The sequence below is a fragment of the Podarcis gaigeae genome (genome assembly GCF_964106915.1).
Source record: "Podarcis gaigeae genome assembly, chromosome: 2".
NCBI lineage: Eukaryota > Metazoa > Chordata > Lepidosauria > Squamata > Lacertidae > Podarcis > Podarcis gaigeae.
In genome coordinates, this window is record NC_139679.1 from 123878342 (window position 1) to 123896492 (window position 18151).

Sequence of the window (18151 nt, forward strand, 5' to 3'; positions counted from 1 at the left end):
GGATTCTGCCAGTCATTTCAGCCAGCTCCATGTAGTCCATCAACTGCGTCTGCCATTCCTCCAGGGTGGGTAAATCTTGTGTCTTCCAATACTTTGCAATGAGGATTCTTGCTGCTGTAGTAGCATACATAAAAAAGGTTCTATCCTTCTTTAACACGTTCTGGTCTACCATGCCCAGAAGAAAGGCCTCCGGTTTCTTAGGTAAGGTATACCTAAATACCTTTTTTAGCTCATTGTAAATCAACTCCCAGAAGGCCTTCACTTTCGGACATGTCCACCAGAGGTGAAAGAATGTCCCTTCCGCCTCCTTACACTTCCAACATTTATTATCAGACAGATGATATATCTTAGCAAGCTTGACTGGGGTCATGTACCACCGGTATATCATTTTCATAATATTTTCCTTCAAGGCACTACATGCCGTGAATTTCATTCCGGTGTTCCATAACTTTTCCCAGTCTTCGAACATAATGTTGTGCCCAATGTCCTGTGCCCACTTTATCATGGCGGATTTGACTGTCTCATCCTGTGTATTCCATTTAAGCAGCAAGTTATACATTCTCGAAAGCAATTTATTTTTTGGTTCTAACAATTCTATCTCTAATTTCGATTTTTCCACCTGGAATCCTACCTTTTTGTCCACTTTAAAAACTTCCTGAATTTGGGCATAATGCAACCAATCTCGCACCTTATATTTTAGTTTTTCCAAGCTCTGCAACCTCCAATTGTCTCCAATTTTTTCAATTATCTCCCAATATTTTGGCCAATAGGCCTCCATGTTAAGTCTCTTACGTGCCTTGGCCTCCACCGGTGAAAGCCATCTCGGGGTCTTACTCTCCAATAAGTCTTTGTATTTCATCCAGACCATAAAAATTGCTCTTCTGACAATATGGTTTTTAAACCGTTTGTGAACTTTAACCTTGTCATACCACAAATATGCATGCCACCCAAACGCGTTATCAAACCCTTCCAGATCTAGGACATCAGTGTTCTCCAGCAAAAACCAATCTTTCATCCAGCAGAAGGCTGCAGATTCATAATATAACCTCAAGTCTGGCAGGGCAAATCCCCCTCTTTCTTTCGCATCAGTTAATATTTTAAACTTTATTTGGGGCTTTTTGCCCTGCCAAACAAACTTAGAGATATCCTTCTGCCACTTTCCAAAACATTCCACCTTGTCCACGATCTGTAGGGCCTGAAACAAAAATAGCATTTTTGGCAATACATTCATCTTTATAGCTGCTATTCGGCCCAACAAGGAAAGTTTCAATCTTGACCAAGTTTCCATATCTCTTTTAATTTCGGACCAACATTTCTCGTAATTATCTTTAAATAGATTCAAATTTTTGGAGGTCAGATATACCCCTAGGTATTTCACTTTTTTAACCACATTTAATTCTGTCTCTTTCTGGAGCTCATCTATTTCTGTGGATGCCAAATTTTTTGCTAAAACCTTAGTCTTTTGCTTGTTCAGCTTAAATCCACTCGACCAAAGTCAGAGATTATTTCTAAAGCTCTTTTAGAACTAGAGACTGGCTCCTGTAATGTTAATACCAAGTCATCTGCAAATGCTTTCAATTTATATTGCTTCACTCTGACCTCGATTCCTTGTACCAACCGGTCCTTTCTAATCATGTTCAATAACACCTCCAGGACTGAGATAAACAATAGAGGTGATAGGGGGCACCCCTGTCGTGTCCCTTTTTCTATTTTAAATTCCTCTGTCACCACATTGTTTACTATCAATTTAGCTTTTTGTTCTGAATAAATTGCTTCTATTCCATTTTCGAACCCCCGTCCCACTCCCATCCCTTCCAAATTTTTCTTCATGAACATCCAAGAAATGTTGTCAAAGGCTTTCTCCGCATCAATAAAAATTAACACCGCTCTAGTGTTGAGATTTGTTTGTAAAAGTTCCAAAATGTCAATGATGTTTCTTGTGTTGTCAAACAAATGCCTACCAGGGAGAAAGCCTGCCTGGTCCTTATGGATCACTTCATTAAGGACTTTTTTAAATCTACTTGCCAAAATGTCCGCAAATATTTTGTAATCCACATTTAGGAGTGAGATGGGACGATAGTTCTTAAGCTGGGTCTTTTCAGTTTCTAGTTTGGGTATCAATGTGATGAAAGCTTCTTTCCACGTTTCCGGTGCCTTCCTCCCCTCCATGATCTGGTTGCAGACCTCCAACAGAGGTTGTATCAAATAGTCTTTCAAAACCTTATAATATTTGGAGGTAAGTCCATCAGGGCCTGGAGATTTGCCTAATTGAAGGTTCTGAATGGCACTTTCAATTTCTTGCTGTATGATATTACTGTTCAGGATTGTTCTCATTTCCTGGGGTATTTTTTGTAATCCATTGGTTTTAACGAATTGATCCACCTCAAACTCTTTCTGCGGCCCTTGTGCATAAAGTTCTTTGAAGTATCTCTGGAAACACTTTCTAATTTCCTCGGGTTTCTGAACAATTCTCCCTTCAATCTCTAGATTTGTAACTGTATTTAATTTTTGTCTTTTTTCAACTGCCATGCTAGCAGTTTCCCACACTTATTAGCTGATTCAAAATATCTTTGTTTCATTTGTTTAATTTTCCATTCCACTTCTTGATTTATCAGTTTCGAATATTGTGCTTGGAAAAATTTCACTTCTCTCAGCACCTCCTTCGATTTAGGCCTAGATCTTAATTTTTTCTCTCCTTCTCTTATTTTCTCCAATATCTTCTCCTTCCTTTCATTCCAGAGTCTTTTCTTTATCGTATTTTGTTGTATTAGGAACCCTCTCATGACTGCTTTACTTGCGTCCCAGATTGTTCTTTTTTCTACCGTAGTGTTTAAATTTATCTCAAAATAGTCCTTTAAAGTTTTTTGGGCCTTCTTAACAATCTCCTGATCTCTTAATAAAGTGTCATTCATTTTCCATCTGAAGGATCCGGTTGTGTTTAATCTCAATTCCACTTTCAAGGCGTTATGGTCGGAGCAGGTTTTTGGGCAGATTTCCACTTTTCTAGTCTTGGGTGCCAGTCCTTTAGATATCCAAATTTGGTCGATTCGTGTCCATGACAGATGAGCTTCAGAAAAGAAAGTTCCTTCTTTTCCTAGGGGGTTCTTAACCCTCCATATGTCAATCAAGTCCATATTGTCAGTCATTTCGAAAAAAGTTTTAGGTAGTCTGCCATCCTTCGTTATGTTTGCACTTTGCGACTTATCCATGTGTACAGACACAACTCCATTCATATCTCCCAACATAATAATGTTGTTGTAGTCTAGATAGTCCAGTAAAATCTCATGCAACTTCTTAAAAAATTCCGATTTTCCATCGTTTGGTGCGTAGATTCCTAATACCAAAAACTTTTCTCCTTGTGTTTGAATTTCAATCGCCAAAATTCTGCCTTGTTCATCTTTAAATAAAAATTTTGGTGACAGGCTCTCCTTTGCGTATATCACCACTCCTCTTTTCTTAACTTTATCCGAGGAAATAAATTCCTGGCCTAACCTTTTATTAATTAGCACTTTCCTATGGAGCCTTGTCACATGGGTTTCTTGCAGGCAAATAATGTCCAATTGTTCTTTTTTCAAAATATGAAACACTTTTCTTCTTTTTTCCGGAGAATTTCCGCCATTTATATTCCAACTAAGTAGTTGCAGAGACATCCTGGATCAATTCGTAAGTCTTACAATGGGGTGTCTTGATTTTCCTCCAATCCCGGTGGTGGTAGTGCTGGTCCGGCTCCAGGTGTAGGTTCCGGTGGGGGCGGTGGCCAAGAAGCTGCTGCTCCTTTTTGGAGGTCTTCCCCGTGGTCGTGTAGGAACTTCTGCTGATCCTCTGGTGTTTTAATTCTTACTTTCCTTCCTTTGTATGTAAATGATAATCCTTGTGGAAACTCCCACCTGTAAGGGATTGCGTTGTATCTCAACAATTTAGTCAATGCTGTCTGCTGAGTTTGGAGTCTGTGTGGGTTCTCTTTCAGGGACCAAAGGGTCTTGATCCGGCTCTCCTCCTCAATAGGGTGGGCGTGGAGCTGGGCAACTTCGCAAGGGAGCCCAAAGGGGAGGAAGCCGAAGGCAGCGCCGTCACGTCCGGCTCCCATGCGAAAAGTGGAAGGGGCTTCTCCCAGGAAGGGGTCACTCTGTAGGTCGGAAGTTTGCAGGAAGTGGGGGGGGGCAGAAGGAGACCCTGGAGAAGCGAGAGGTTTCAGAAAGGTAAAGAGGGGCGCCAGTCGACCACGGACCCCCCCTTCTCGGCTTTGCATTGCAAGAAAGGAAATCGGAATAGCTACGAAGGGAGGCAAAGGGTCAGAGGAGAAAGAGGTAAAGATGCCGGTGGGGGCAGTGGGGGGGAGGAGGAAAAGGATAGAGAGACGCTTTCTTGCTCCCCCAAAAGCTCCTGCCTTGGGACGGGGCGGGAAGGGGCGATGGGGTCGGAGAGAAGGTGCAGTGAGCCCCCCCCCCCATAAAGCTCTTCTCCTGGGACCCATATGAAGAGGCTCGCATCCATGCAATGCAGCTGCAAAGCGTGGACCCCCCCACCTGCAGTGTTTCCCTTGCGCCGTCTCCTTTGAAGCCCCCCCTCCACCAGACACGTTTTCCCACCAAGGGGGTGCCCCCAAAAGCCCCACCCCCAAGCAGGGCGAGCCGTGCCAAGGAAGGCCAGAGGGTGCAGGGGAGACTTTGGGGAAGAGGGGGGGAGCAGAGGATGTTGGGGGGCTGATGGTTGAATGGAAGCCTCCCTGGGGGTGATACGCCATGTTGATAAATGGCAGGGGGGTGGAGAAAGAAAGAGGCATGGGGCCTTTTTCTGGGATGCCTCCAACTGCGGGGCTGGCAGGGGGGTTTCTGCGGGGGCTGCCTTGGCTTCTCCATTGACCTAGAGAAGGATTCCTGCAAGCTGAACCCCCTCCCCCCCCATTTTGTCCCAGGGAAGCTGCTGGGAGCTCCAGACCCCGCGATCTGCATTCTTCCAAGCCAGACCATTGGTCCACTGGGAGAGGAGAGCAGAGGGGCACTTGAAGGAGTCTGTGTCAGGATAAAAAGGTGGGGTATAGATAAACAGAAGAAGAATAACAATCATTCTAAGATTGCTTTAGGAGGCTTCTAGTCAAAGCAATTGGAGCCTCATGTGAAGCCCCTGAATGAGACCAGCCTGAGAAGAAAGAGTGTCCGACAAGGACCTGGGAGGCAGGGGGTTAAATTCCCCTGTGGGATCAAAATGCAGATAATTAGTATTTTCAGAGAAACTTCAGCTGAGAAGGTTTCTTGGGGCTCAGTGTGACTTGGGAGTTCAAGGTGGACGTGGATACCAAGACGATTTTTCAGGGATTATGATTGACATCTGTACTCCAGCAACTATGTGAATCCAAGGTTCCCACACTAAATGAAGGTCTGGATGATGTCCCCAAAGATGCCTGGTTTATATTCCAGAAGATGGCCTGGGGATGTTCCAGAAGGGAGTGTCTCTCAGGTTCTGAGTCGGAAAGGGAGCCAGGTACAATGACCCCGATTAGAAGGCTGGCTTCTCCTTTATACTCACCTTTTGAATCTCTTCCCGTGGAAACATCCCTGCTTCCACCTCCTCTCTCTTTCCCTTCTTCCCACAATCAGGGTTCAGTAACTTCAGCTGGTGCAGAATTCAGAGGCTCCCCCACCTTAAAATAACTAAGCAAAATCTACAGAGACTCCCAGGTTTGTGTTGTCTTTGCTTCTTCACAAGATGAACTTTTTTGAATATTTTTACAGTAACATAATAGCATCAATAACACTTATGCTTTACTTATTTGACAAACGAGAGACTCTGGTACGATGAGTCTGAGCTCATCTCCTTTCCCGAAACCAAAAAAATAATAATAGAAAAACACTGAGCCTGAGAAATTGAGGAGTATGTCCTTTCAGTATGCACTGAGACCCTACAGTATGTGTAGCTCATTCAAACAAAATCACTGATCCGATGAGCAGCAGCAGTGAACAATGTGATAGATAGATAGATAGATTCTTTATTGTCATTACACAAGTGCAACATTGCACAAGTGCAACGAAATTGGATGCCATCCCTTAAAAACAACAAAAGCAAAACAACAACAACAACCAAACAAACCACATTCCAGCCACACCCACACCCACACCCATCAAACTCCCAGGTCACACTATCGAGTTACTGCATTTAAGAAGGCCACAGCTCTTGGATAGAAACTATTTTTCAGTCTATTTGTCCTTGACTTGATGTTTCTGTATCTCCTGCCAGAAGGCAGTAGTACAAACAGACTGTGTCCCGGGTGAGATGCATCCTGCAGGATATTGTTTGCTTTCCTAAGACAACGGGAACCGTACAGTTCTTCCAAAGATGGGAGGGGATGACCAATAATCCTTTGGGCTGTGGTTATGACCTTCTGGAGCACCTTCCTCTTCCTAGCTGTACAGCTGGAGAACCAGGCACAAATACAGTATGTGAGAATGCTCTCTATGGAGCCTCGGTAGAAGGACACCAGCAGTCTCTCACTCAGATTGTTCTTCTTTAAAAGTCTGAGGAAATAAATTCTCTGCTGGGCCTTCTTCACCAGAGCAGTGGTATTTGCGCTCCAAGTCATGCCCTGATCGATAGTCACTCCCAAAAACCTGAATTCCGCCACCCTCTCCACCCGTTCCCCGTTGATATACAAGGGCTGAATGTCCGCCTTTTTTTTCCTGTAATCCACCACCAATTTTTCCTTGGTCTTAGTCGTATTAAGAGCCAGATTGTTCTCTCCACACCAAGCACAAAGCCGCTCCACCTCGTCCCGATAGGCGGACTCATCCCCTCCTGAAATGAGCCCCACCACCGTAGTGTCATCAGCAAACTTGATGATTTTGTTGCTGGAATAAATGGCTGTACAATCATACGTATAGAGAGTATAGAGCAGGGGACTCAACACACAACCCTGTGGTGAGCCGGTGTTAAGGCTAAGGGCTGTGGACATATGTGACCCTACTCTAACCCTCTGAGAACGTTCTGACAAAAAGTCCAAAACCCAGAGACAGGTGGAGTTGGAGAGTCCAATCGCCTCTAGCTTGGACACCAGTCTATGGGGGAGGATAGTGTTAAAAGCAGAGCTAAAATCCACAAACAGCAGCCTCACATAACTCCCCGGCTGCTCCAGATGGAACAGAGCAGCATGGAGAGTGGTAGTGATAGCGTCTTCCGTGGATCTATTTGCCCTGTATGCAAACTGGTAGTTGTCAAAAGTTGATGGAAGACAGGAAATAATGTGACGGCGCACCAGTTTCTCAAAACACTTCATGATGATTGGAGTCAGTGCAACTGGTCTGTAGTCGTTCAGACTACTGATTGTGGATTTTTTAGGCAGAGGATCAATAGTTGACGACTTCAGGCAGGGTGGGACAATAGACTGGTGTAAGGACTTGTTGAAGATCTTAGTAAAGACCCTCGCCAGCTGATCCGCACAGCCCTTCAACACCTTTCCCGTGATGCCATCAGGTCCAGCAGCCTTCCTCGGATTCACCATCCTCAATACCTGTCTCACCTCATGCTCCTCTACAGTGAATGAGGGGCCCCTATGGGCTGGTGGCTGTAATACCGGCGTCTCAGGTGGCTCCTTCTCGAAGCGAGCAAAGAAGAAGTTAAGCTCCTCCGCCAGCAAAGGGTCACCGTCGACAGCACCAAGGTTAGGTTTGTAGTTGGTAATATGCTGAATCCCCTGCCACATCTGTCTTGTGTTGTTACTCCTTAAATTATCCTCAATCCTCTGCCTATAGACCAGTTTTGCCCGTCGAATACCCCTCTTCAAGTTTGCTCTTGCCACACTGTAAAGCTGCACCTCGCCCAACCTAAAAGCCCTGTTCCTTTCCCGCAACAGGCACTGGACCTCTCTATTCATCCAGGGTTTCTGATTGGGGTAAAACCGGATGGATTTATTTGCTGTGACAGTGTCTGTGCAGTGATTGATATAGCACAGAACTGCCGCCGTGTGCTCCTCCAGGTCTGAACGATCGAAAATGTCCCAATTGGTTCTCTCAAAACAGTCCTGCAGCTGATGGATAGCACCTTCAGGCCAGATTTTAACAGTCCTTGATATTGTGGGAGCCCGTTTCCTGAGTGGGATATATGCTGGTACCAGGAACAGAGACATATGGTCGGACTGGCCCAAATGTGGCAGCTGTAAAGCCCTATAGCCGTGATTTACATTCGAATAAACTTTGTCCAGTGTCTTGTCCCCTCTTGTGGGACATTTCACATGCTGATAGAGCGTTGGGAGCACTGTTTTAAGTTCAACATGATTGAAGTCTCCCGCAATGATGTGCACAGCTTCAGGATGCTTGTCTTGCTGGCTGCTGATAAGGCTCTGCAGGCATCCCAGCGCCAAGTTGGCATTGGCATCTGGTGGCACGTACACACCAGTTAGCATAACAGCTGTAAACTCCCTAGGGAGATAGGCTGGTCTACATTTAACAGCCACATATTCCAAATCCGGTGAACAGTAACTGCCAACGGTCTTAGAATTATTGGACCAGCATTTGTTCACATATACACACAGCCCCCCTCCTCTGGTTTTTCCGAAGTCCATACCTCGGTCATGACGATGTACCACACAGCCTTCCAACTGAATAGCCGTGTCTGGTACGGACGGTTGAAGCCATGTCTCAATGACAAATAAAACGCAGCAATCTTTTACAAGACTGTTCTTTGCCGCCAGCAGCCTCAATTCATCCATCTTGTTGGCAAGAGATCTCACATTAGCAAGAAATATGCTAGGGAGTGGTGGTTTAGATGGACTCCTCTGCAATCTTACCAGGACGCCGGCCCGACAACCCCGCCTTTGCCTCCTGTCTCTACGCCGCCTTCGCCTCCTCCCTGGCGGCATAGTAATCCATGGAGAACCCGGTGGCCTGGCTACTCCCACAGGAGCGTTATCTGGGCGAAAATAATCAGCTCTCACAGCTTGTTCACACTGTAACCCGACCTTCAGGAGTTCCTGCCTGCTATAAATCTTTCTTGCCCGGCCAAACATACTCAGAACAAGTAAAAATAAAAAACAAAGAACAAGTAAAAATAAAAAACAAAAGGAGAGCACTGAGCCGCAGCGTCTCTGCGCGCCGCCATCTTGGAATGCATAGTGAATTGTCGTCTCTTGTCTCCACTGCCCTCTCACACTTGTTGTGAAGAATCTTCTTTCATTATGAGTGGTCTGTGTCACCATTAAGAAAAAGAAGTCAGAATAGGCCAATATCTATGTCTACTGTCCCTGGATCACAGGACATTTCTTCTTTAGGTTCTCAGAGGTTCTTAAACCTAGCACAAGGTTGTCCTTTGAACTAGCCAGGTGTTTAACTGAGAATCAATCACAATCTGTCCATCATTTGAAAAATAAGACTTTAGAGCCATCCTACCCCCAAATGGCAACTGTTGTTGTTGTTTAGTCGTTTAGTTGTGTCCGACTCCTCGTGACCCCATGGACCAGAGCACCCCAGGCACTCCTGTCTTCCACTGCCTCCCGCAGTTTGGTCAAATTCATGCTGGTAGCTTTGAGAACACTGTCCAACCATCTTGTCCTCTGTCGTCCCCTTCTCCTTATGCCCCCAATCTTTTCGAACATCAGGGTCTTCTCTTCTCATGACTCCAGGCATTCAATTTTGGGCGGCTGTAACCTTGATTTAACAAGACATTTGGCACCTAGCTCATATATATCTAACACTGATCCTGTTACCTCCACACACTGCTGCCTCTGTCCCCCTTAGTAGGAAGTCACGTACCACCAACACATCCTTCTTCCTCCTCTGGGGAGTGGTAGGAATTGCCCCTTCCACAGCCACCTTGGCGCGTTCTGAGGTCTGCATCTTGCTCCTCTGACCCAGAATTGATTTTGCAGCTCGAGTGACACATCAGGGTTCCTAAAAGCCCCATTTCTCTGCAGATAGGCAGACCTCAGCTTGCTGTTCCTTCTCTTCCTGCATCTGCTGCAGCTGTAATTCTGCACATTCTCAGGCCGGAGGACAAACATGGCACAGGTGTTGCTGGTCACTGCAGCAGCTCCCTCGCCATCCATGTCTCTTGCTCCTACACACAGCATGAGACAGGACTCCTGGCCTCCCCCTCACACTCAGACGTAGAAGGATGGTTTCTAAATCTAATAAATAAAAATTGGGGTGAGTGTTTCCATCTTGGATTCCAGCAGCCAGGCTCCAACAGCCTTTTCCTGCATCTCCAGCTCTCCCTCTGCACTGCAAGGCTGACAGATGGAGGTCCATTTCCAAGGACATTAGCCTACCTGAGCACACCTTCAGTTTATTCCAAGCGGCAAGCCTTCTCACTAGTTCCATGCTATAGTCCCTAGAAAAACCTGAACCCTGGGTCTCCCAATATGGTTGCTATGCACCTCCTGGGGCCAAAGGGACTGTGTGGGTGATTAATAAATATCCAGAGGTCCAAAGGGCTAAAATGTGCCCCAGGGGTGGAATAATATTAGACAGAGAATGAAAAATGTCATTAGCAACTCTGATTCTGAGAAATGGAAGACACGTTTGTGTTGGCTATTTGCACTATGGTAGAGCTGCAGAGAGCTTGCTGGGGAGACCATGCATTAAAAAGGACTCAAAAATGACTTAAACAAGGTTTTAATAACAGAAACAAAAACTCCATTTACACTAAAGATAACAACAAACAACCATGACCCCAGGGTAATGGGAGACCTAGGTGCTGCTCCTTATATACTACACCCAAATGCTGACACAGCTTAATCAACACAACTCAGCAGCACCTGCCATGTTTCAAAGCTGTAAACCTGGGTCTCGTTATTTTGCTCTGGCCCCTTAAAGACATACACAACTGGTGGAACAATGAAGAACCTTTACATTTAAAGAAACCATTCAACATTTCCCCTGCGGTTCATCATTGTGGAACAAAAACATAAAGCATATTTTGTACATGTCTTTCATGTGTAACCTTTGGAAGTGCTTTTGTAAAAATGTCTGCAATTTGATTGTCTCCTGGAACATATTGAAATACAATCATTTTGTCAGCAATTAGTTTCTTTACAAACTGTAAACGTAATCTCAAGACTCTAGTGCGCTGCGTATTGGTTTCTGAACACAGGATAGCGAGTCCGCTCTGGGAATCAAGGTAAACTTTTACTGGTAGTGTTACTTGCATCTGTAGGTCTGCGAATACTTGCAGATACCATTCTACATCACGAATGGCCTGAATGCATGCACATAATTCACTCACTGTTGTGGAGAGACAAATAATGGTTTGTGTCTGGGACTTCCATTCAAATGGACAACCGTTATAACAAAACACCATACCAGACACGCCCCTGCAATTATTTTGTTCCACTGCATGAGATGCATTGCAGAAAATTTCAAAACCTTTGTCAATACTGGATGTAAACTGCAACCTATAATGTTTGGTATGTTTAAGGTACATTACCACTCTCTTAAGAACAGAGAAACATTGCATAGTGGGCTTTTCCACAAATTTTGCCAGAAAGTGAAAAGCATAAGTTATATCTGGTCTTGAGATTCTTTGAATGAAATTTAGCTTGCCTATAGCAGAACAATACAAAGTTTTGTTAGGAAATGGCTTATCTTCACCAGTAAAGGTGAAACCACACACCATAGGCATTTCCTTCCCATTTGCATTTTCTAAACGTAGCATTTCAACAAGATCATCAATTTTTGCAGTTTGATGAACCAGAAAAGATCCATTTTTACCTTTCTCAATATGCATGGATAAGTAATTTTTAGCTTTGCCTAATTCCACCACATCAAATTTATTCTGTAACTGTGATACTACCTGTTCATATTCCTGTTTAGTTTTTGTAGAAATTAACACGTCATCTACATACACACATATTTTTGTTACAGAGTTTGCCCTTTCCTTTATAAACACACAATTGTCTGCCTTTCCTTGTGAAAAACCAATATCCAGCAATTCTTTTGCTAAGGTTTGGTGCCAATTCCTTCCACTTTGGTGCAGACCATAAAGGGATTTATTTAATTTGCATACCAAACCTTCAGCGGTGTCTATGCTTTCAGGAACACGCATAAAAATTTGTTCTTTTAAATCTGCAAACAAATATGCAGTTTTTATATCTAAATGATAAACAGAATGTCCACGTTGTGATGCATCTTTTATCAAAAGCTGAACTTTCTCATATTTTACACTTGGTGAATAACACAAATCATAATCTTCACCTGGAATTTGTTGAAGACCCCTAGCAACTAATCTTGCCTTGTACCTTACAACTTCATTTTTGTCATTCATTTTAACTCTATAAACCCATTTTGAATCAATAAGTCTCATATCTGGGGTTTGTGGTACAAGAGACCAAGTGTTATGCTCTTTTAAAGAAGCTATCTCAGAGTTCATAGCTTTATACCAATTTACAGCTTGGTGCTTAGGTAAATTCTGAATATCATTGTAGCTTTTTGGTTCAAAAACTGCCTTACTGGCATACACAGTATTAAAATGTTCATCTGCAAAACGTTGTGGCTTCTGCCTCTTTCTATCTGAACGTCTGAGTCCTGAAGGAGAGTCTGACTCCTCAGACTTAACGGGACTAAGTGAACTACTAGTTTCAGGTTGTAAACCACCATTGTCAGACTGAAGAGATGCCTGTAGGCTCACGGTCAGAAAACTCAAAAGAATCTAACCTCCCCTCGGGTGTCTGTGACTTTAAATCATCAAGCAAATTATCAGATTCAACAGGCTTTTCATCTTCTCCCATTAATTCAGAATCATTATTATTCCCTGCTGCTGCTGCTGCTGCTGCTGCTGCTGCTACTACTACTACTACTACTGCTACTGCTTCTTCTTCTTCTTCCTCAGTATTATCTATGCCATCAGTATCTTGGAAAACAGCAACTCCATTCCAATTTACAGTTTGTATCATGCTTCTGGTAATATGAAATTTGCCAGTTGCTGGGACGTAAATTCTGTACGCCCCCTGCTGGTAGCCCATTAATTTTCCCTGAACACTACGCTCACCCAATTTCAGCTTAGCGGGATAATGCATAATTACATCTGAACCCCAAATGCGTAGGTATTTCAGATTAGGGCGTTTTTTAAACAACTTCTCATAGGGGGTGACATCTAATCCAGAATGATAACTGCGATTTCTCACATAACAAAAGGCATGGAGCGCTTCAGCCCAAAAATCTTTGGGCAGATTAGCATCGTGCAGATAAGTTTTAACCCCTGCCTGCATGTCATGCTGCACAAAATTGATTTGTTGATTGCACAGAATTGGAAGACTGGAGAAATACCAAGTGAAGAACAATGGCAAGAGAAGTTGATGAACTGTGAGGGGAGAGACTCCATCAGGCAAGGCCTCCTTCCACCAGCCTTGCCCCACTCTCTGCTTCTCAATGTGTATTGTATTGTTTTATGTACTGTGGCTTGCCATTGTCTTATTGATTACAGTTTAGATATTATTGTAACTGTTGAGTGGATTTCTGTTTAACTTTTATATGTTCATACTATTATTTTATACTATTCTAATGATTGTTGAATGTTACTTTTTGGATGGAGGTTGCCTATTTTAAAGTTATGTTTATTATCACATTTTTGTATTGCATTAGATTGTTATAAGATGTACATTTTTTGTTTCCTCAGCTTGTAAACCGCCTTGAGTATTGTAAGATAGAAAGGCGGTATACAAATTAAAAATGATGATGATGATGATGATGACAACTTCAACAAGCCCATTTTGCCAGGGACTTTGGGGGCAAGATAACTCATGCGTAGTCCCCTGCGCTTCCAGGAAATTCTCAAAAACCTCAGAAATAAATTCCCCACCCCGGTCAGAAAACAGGTTCTTAATAGGTTTGCACCTCCTGTATCTCAGGAGAACAGCTCCCTTTCCTGTGAGGCAGGTCCTTATTTAAAAAGGCAACCCCACAACTGTATTCTTAGATCAAACTACTTTATTAATGATAATTTAGTATTATGGAAGGTTGATGATGCGTTCCTATTATTTGGCATTGTTTCACCTCATTTGCTTAAAATTTGCGACATAAAGAAGACAGGGAGGAATGTACAATAGGTTGAAATAAGAGAAGGAGCTAATTGCATTTGATGTGTGTTACAGTCTTTCTTCTCTTCCTTGAAATACTAACAGGGGTTTTCCTCTCCTCTCATTTCCAAGCAGGTTATGGAGAAGACAGTGTGTCATCTGTATTTTCATTTGGAAATACGAAGAGACCATTCAAATGTGGTGAATGTGGAATGTGCTTCAGTCCATGTGCACAGTTAATAAACTCACAGAGTGGGGAAACCGTTTAAAGGTATGGAGTGTGGAAAGAGCGTCAGACAAACTTCATCCCTTACTTCACATCATCTAACTCACATGAGTGAGAAACCCTACAAATGTATGCAGTGTGGATGGAGATTCAGTATGAGTAGACAACTTATTGTACATCAAAGGATTCACGCCACAGAAAAACCATTTAAATGTATAGAGTGTGGGAAGAGTTTCTATCATAGCATAACGCTAAGCAACCATCAACGGACTCACACAGGGGAGAAACCATTTAAATGTATAGAGTGTGGAAAGAGCTTCTGTCATAGCATAACGCTAAGCAAGCATCTACGGACTCACACAGGGGAGAAACCATTTAAATGTATGTACTGTGGAAAGAGCTTCACACGTAATGGAAACTTCAGAAAACATCTACGGAGTCACACAGGGGAGAAACCATTTAAATGTATAGAGTGTGGGAAGAGTTTCTATCATAGCATAACGCTAAGCAACCATCAACGGACTCACACAGGGGAGAAACCATTTAAATGTATAGAGTGTGGAAAGACCTTCACACATAATAGAAACCTTAGCATACATCTACAGACTCATACAGGGAAGAAACCATATGAATGTATGGAATGTGGAAAGAGCTTTCATTCAAGTGATCATCTGACTTTACATCATAGACCTCACACAGGGGAGAAACCATTTAAATGTATGGACTGCGGAAAGAGCTTCACACATAATGGAAACCTTAGAAAACATCTACGGAGTCACACAGGGGAGAAACCATTTAAATGTATGGAGTGTGGAAAAAGTTTCAGTCAGAGTTCATCACTTAATAGACATCATCAAACTCACACGGGTGAGAGACCTTATAAATGTTTGGAATGTGGAAAAAGCTTTCGTTCAGGTGAACATCTGACTTCATATCATCGAACACACACAGGGGAGAAACCATTTAAATGTATGGAGTGTGGAAAGAGCTTCAGTCAAAAGGGAACTCTAAGAGTACATCAACAGACTTGCACGGGAGAAAAAACATTTAAATGTATGGAGTGTGGAAGGAGCTTCTGTCACAGCGGAACGCTAAGAAACCATCAAAGGACTCACACAGGGGAGAAACCATATACAGTAAATGTATGAAGTGTGGAAGGAGCTTCAGTCTAAAGGAAACTAAGAGTACATTAACAAACTCACACAGGTGAGAAACCATTTAAATGTATGGAGTGTGGAAAGAACTTCAGTCAGAGTGGACACCTTACAAAACATCAATGGACTCACAAAGGAAGAAACATTTAAATTTCAGGAGTGCAGAAACTGCTTCTGTTTAATGGAGTACTTACAAAATGTTTACGGACTTATATGGAAGGAACCATTTAGATGTATGGAGAGTAGAAAGATTTTTCCTCAACAAGAAGAAGAGCAGGAGGAGGAGGAGTTTAAATTTGATATCACGCTTCATCACTACCCTAAGGAGTCTCAAAGCGGCTAACATTCTCCTTTCCCTTCCTCCCCCACAACAAACACTCTGTGGGGTGAGTGGGGCTGAGAGACTTCAGAGAAGTGTGACTGGCCCAAGGTCACCCAGCAGCTGCAGATGGAGGAGCAGAGACGCAAACCCGGTTCACCAGATTACGCACCACCCCTCTTAACCACTACACCACACTGGCTCTCTCAAGGGTTCATTTCTTCCTTCTAATGAACAGGCTCCTATAGGTGGAAATCAAATTTAAATGCACCCCATGTATGATGATCTGGTGTTTCAATGTAAAGTTGTACTTTCATATAGTAAAGTAATCAAGGTAGCGTATCACAATAGTTAGTAATGTATAAATGGCTTTGTACAGTGTACCTCAGGTTACGAACAGCCTCGTTGATGATCATTTTGGATTACGACCACTTGAAACCCGGAAATGAGTTGGTTAAACTAGAATTATAGTAATGGCAGCATGACATGCATTGTTTTAATTGAGGCCCAGGACCCACGTACCTACGGGACCGCCTCTCCTGGAACACTTGGTGGAGGACCTTAAGGTCCACAAATGACAACATTTTGGAGGTCCCAAGTCACAAGGTGGTTAGATTGGTCTCAAGTAGGGCCAGGGCCTTTTCAGTACTGGCCCCAACTTGGTGGGTGGAATGCTCTGTCACAAGAGACTAGGGCTCTGCGGGACTTGACATCTTTCCACAGGGCCTACAAGACAGAGCTGTTCCACCTGGCCTTTGGTTTGGACTCAGTCTGACCGTTGTGTTTACCTCCTCTTATGGTTTTGATCTGTGGGCTACTTTTAAAATGAGGCTGCGTTTTAAATTGCATTTTAACCTGTATTTTAAATTGGTAAGGTTTTTTTTTCCTATTTTGTTTTTACTGTAATTTTACTGGTGTTAGCCGCCCTGAGTGCGGCTTTGCCTGGGGAGGGCGGGGTATAAATAAAACTTATTATTACCGTATTTTTTGCTCTATAGGACGCAATTTTCCCCCTCCAAAAATGAAGGGGAAATGTGTGTACGTCCTATGGAGCGAATGCAGGCTTCAGGCAGCTATCCGCAAGCCTTCGGAGCCCGGTGTTCCCGCTGGGCTCCGAAGGCTTGCGGATAGCTGCCTGTTCTGGGGGCTGGGGTCGGGGGCAGCTCGGGCGTTCCCCGTCCCAGCCCCGCGGCTAAAAACAAAGCCGTGCACAGCTTCTCCTGGCTGGACAGGTTGCGCGTGGCTAAAGAGGAAGCCAAAACAGCTGTCTTGGCTTCTTTGCTTTTGGGGGCTGTCGGGGGGGGGGAATAAATTTTGTTTGACCCTTATTGTCAGAGCTGCCTCTAGGTCCCAGCTCACAGAGGACCAATGCCAGGCTGATGTTATGTACAAAAGTCTTTATTGAAGTTTAATTTCCATTTCAAAGCCAGAGCGTGCAGCCCTACGTCTAGACTCTAGATCGGCGAAGTCCCGTCTGAGTCTCCGCCCCTTCCACACCAGTTTAAGATCCTAGCCCTGCTCCACCTCCTGCACTCCTCTCTTCTCCTCTGGGTCCTCCTGCCCTCTGGGGCATTGCCCTTTCTGGTCTCTTCCGACGCTGAGTCGCTTAGCTCCTCCCCCTGCCTCCGGCGTGCTTTAGGACCCGGTTCCCAATCCTCACTCTCTGCTGTCCCGCGCTCCTGTACATTTGAACTTGCTTCTCGCGCCAACCCAGTGACCTTTCTCCTAACCGTTACACTACTTCTATCACTGCTTCCCTCTTCCGTGACACTGGCCGGATCTGACCTCCCTTCCGTTGTCCGACTCTCTGAGGGAGGCGTGGTAGACTCTGCCTCGTCTCCTCTCCCTGGTGGGGAAAGCACTGGCCCCGATGCCTGGGACTCTCCCCCCCCACTCTGCTCTGGTGGGGAAGCTGGTCCTGATTTCCAACTACTGCTCTGGGAGTCCCTGCTGCCCCCTTGCTCCTGGGGCGTTCCCCTTGGGACCCCCCTGCCCCTGGCCACTGGCGCTCCCTTCTGTGAATCTTCCGATTCGCTGGAGAGGCTCATGGAATCCCTCGGACCACTGTCCCCTCCTACGCTCCCTTCGGATTCCTCCCCCTCGCTCTCCCTGTCCCTCAGCTCCTGAGCCCCTGACACTTATGTTTCCCTTCCCTTATGGTCTTGATTTATCAGCTATTTTAAAATAAGGCTGCATTCTTAATTGTATTTTAACCCGTTGTCAGGACTGCCTCTAGGTCCCAGCTCACAGAGGACCAACGCCCGGTGGATGTAATGTACAAAAGTCTTTATTGAAGTTTAGTTTCCATTTCAAAGCTCTGGGCGTACCGCCCCACGTCTTGACTCTAGACCGGCTAAGTCCCCTCTGACTCACTGCTCCTCCCACACCAGTTTAAGATCCTAGCCCGGCTCCACTTCCTGCGCTGTTCTTTCCTTCGCTGGGTCCTTCTGCCCTCT

The 18151-nt window shown here is 44.4% G+C and overlaps 2 protein-coding genes across 2 annotated transcripts in view; both read left to right on the forward strand.

Annotated features, from left to right (window-relative positions):
- Positions 1-4294: 4294 nt before the first annotated feature.
- The window catches only part of LOC310837659 (uncharacterized protein), a 179472-nt gene continuing 165615 nt past the window's right edge, over positions 4295-18151 (forward strand). Inside the window, exon 1 of the mRNA XM_083724604.1 lies at positions 4295-4307. The gene's annotated coding sequence lies outside the window, so the exon portion shown is untranslated. The remainder of the gene's footprint in view (positions 4308-18151) is intronic.
- The window catches only part of LOC310837834 (uncharacterized protein), a 299721-nt gene continuing 286497 nt past the window's right edge, over positions 4928-18151 (forward strand). Inside the window, exons 1-3 of the mRNA XM_083724997.1 lie at positions 4928-5030; positions 5340-5481; positions 14132-16988. Coding sequence (XP_083581123.1) covers positions 14270-15370 — 1101 coding nt within the window. The 5' untranslated portion in view covers positions 4928-5030; positions 5340-5481; positions 14132-14269 and the 3' untranslated portion in view covers positions 15371-16988. The remainder of the gene's footprint in view (positions 5031-5339; positions 5482-14131; positions 16989-18151) is intronic.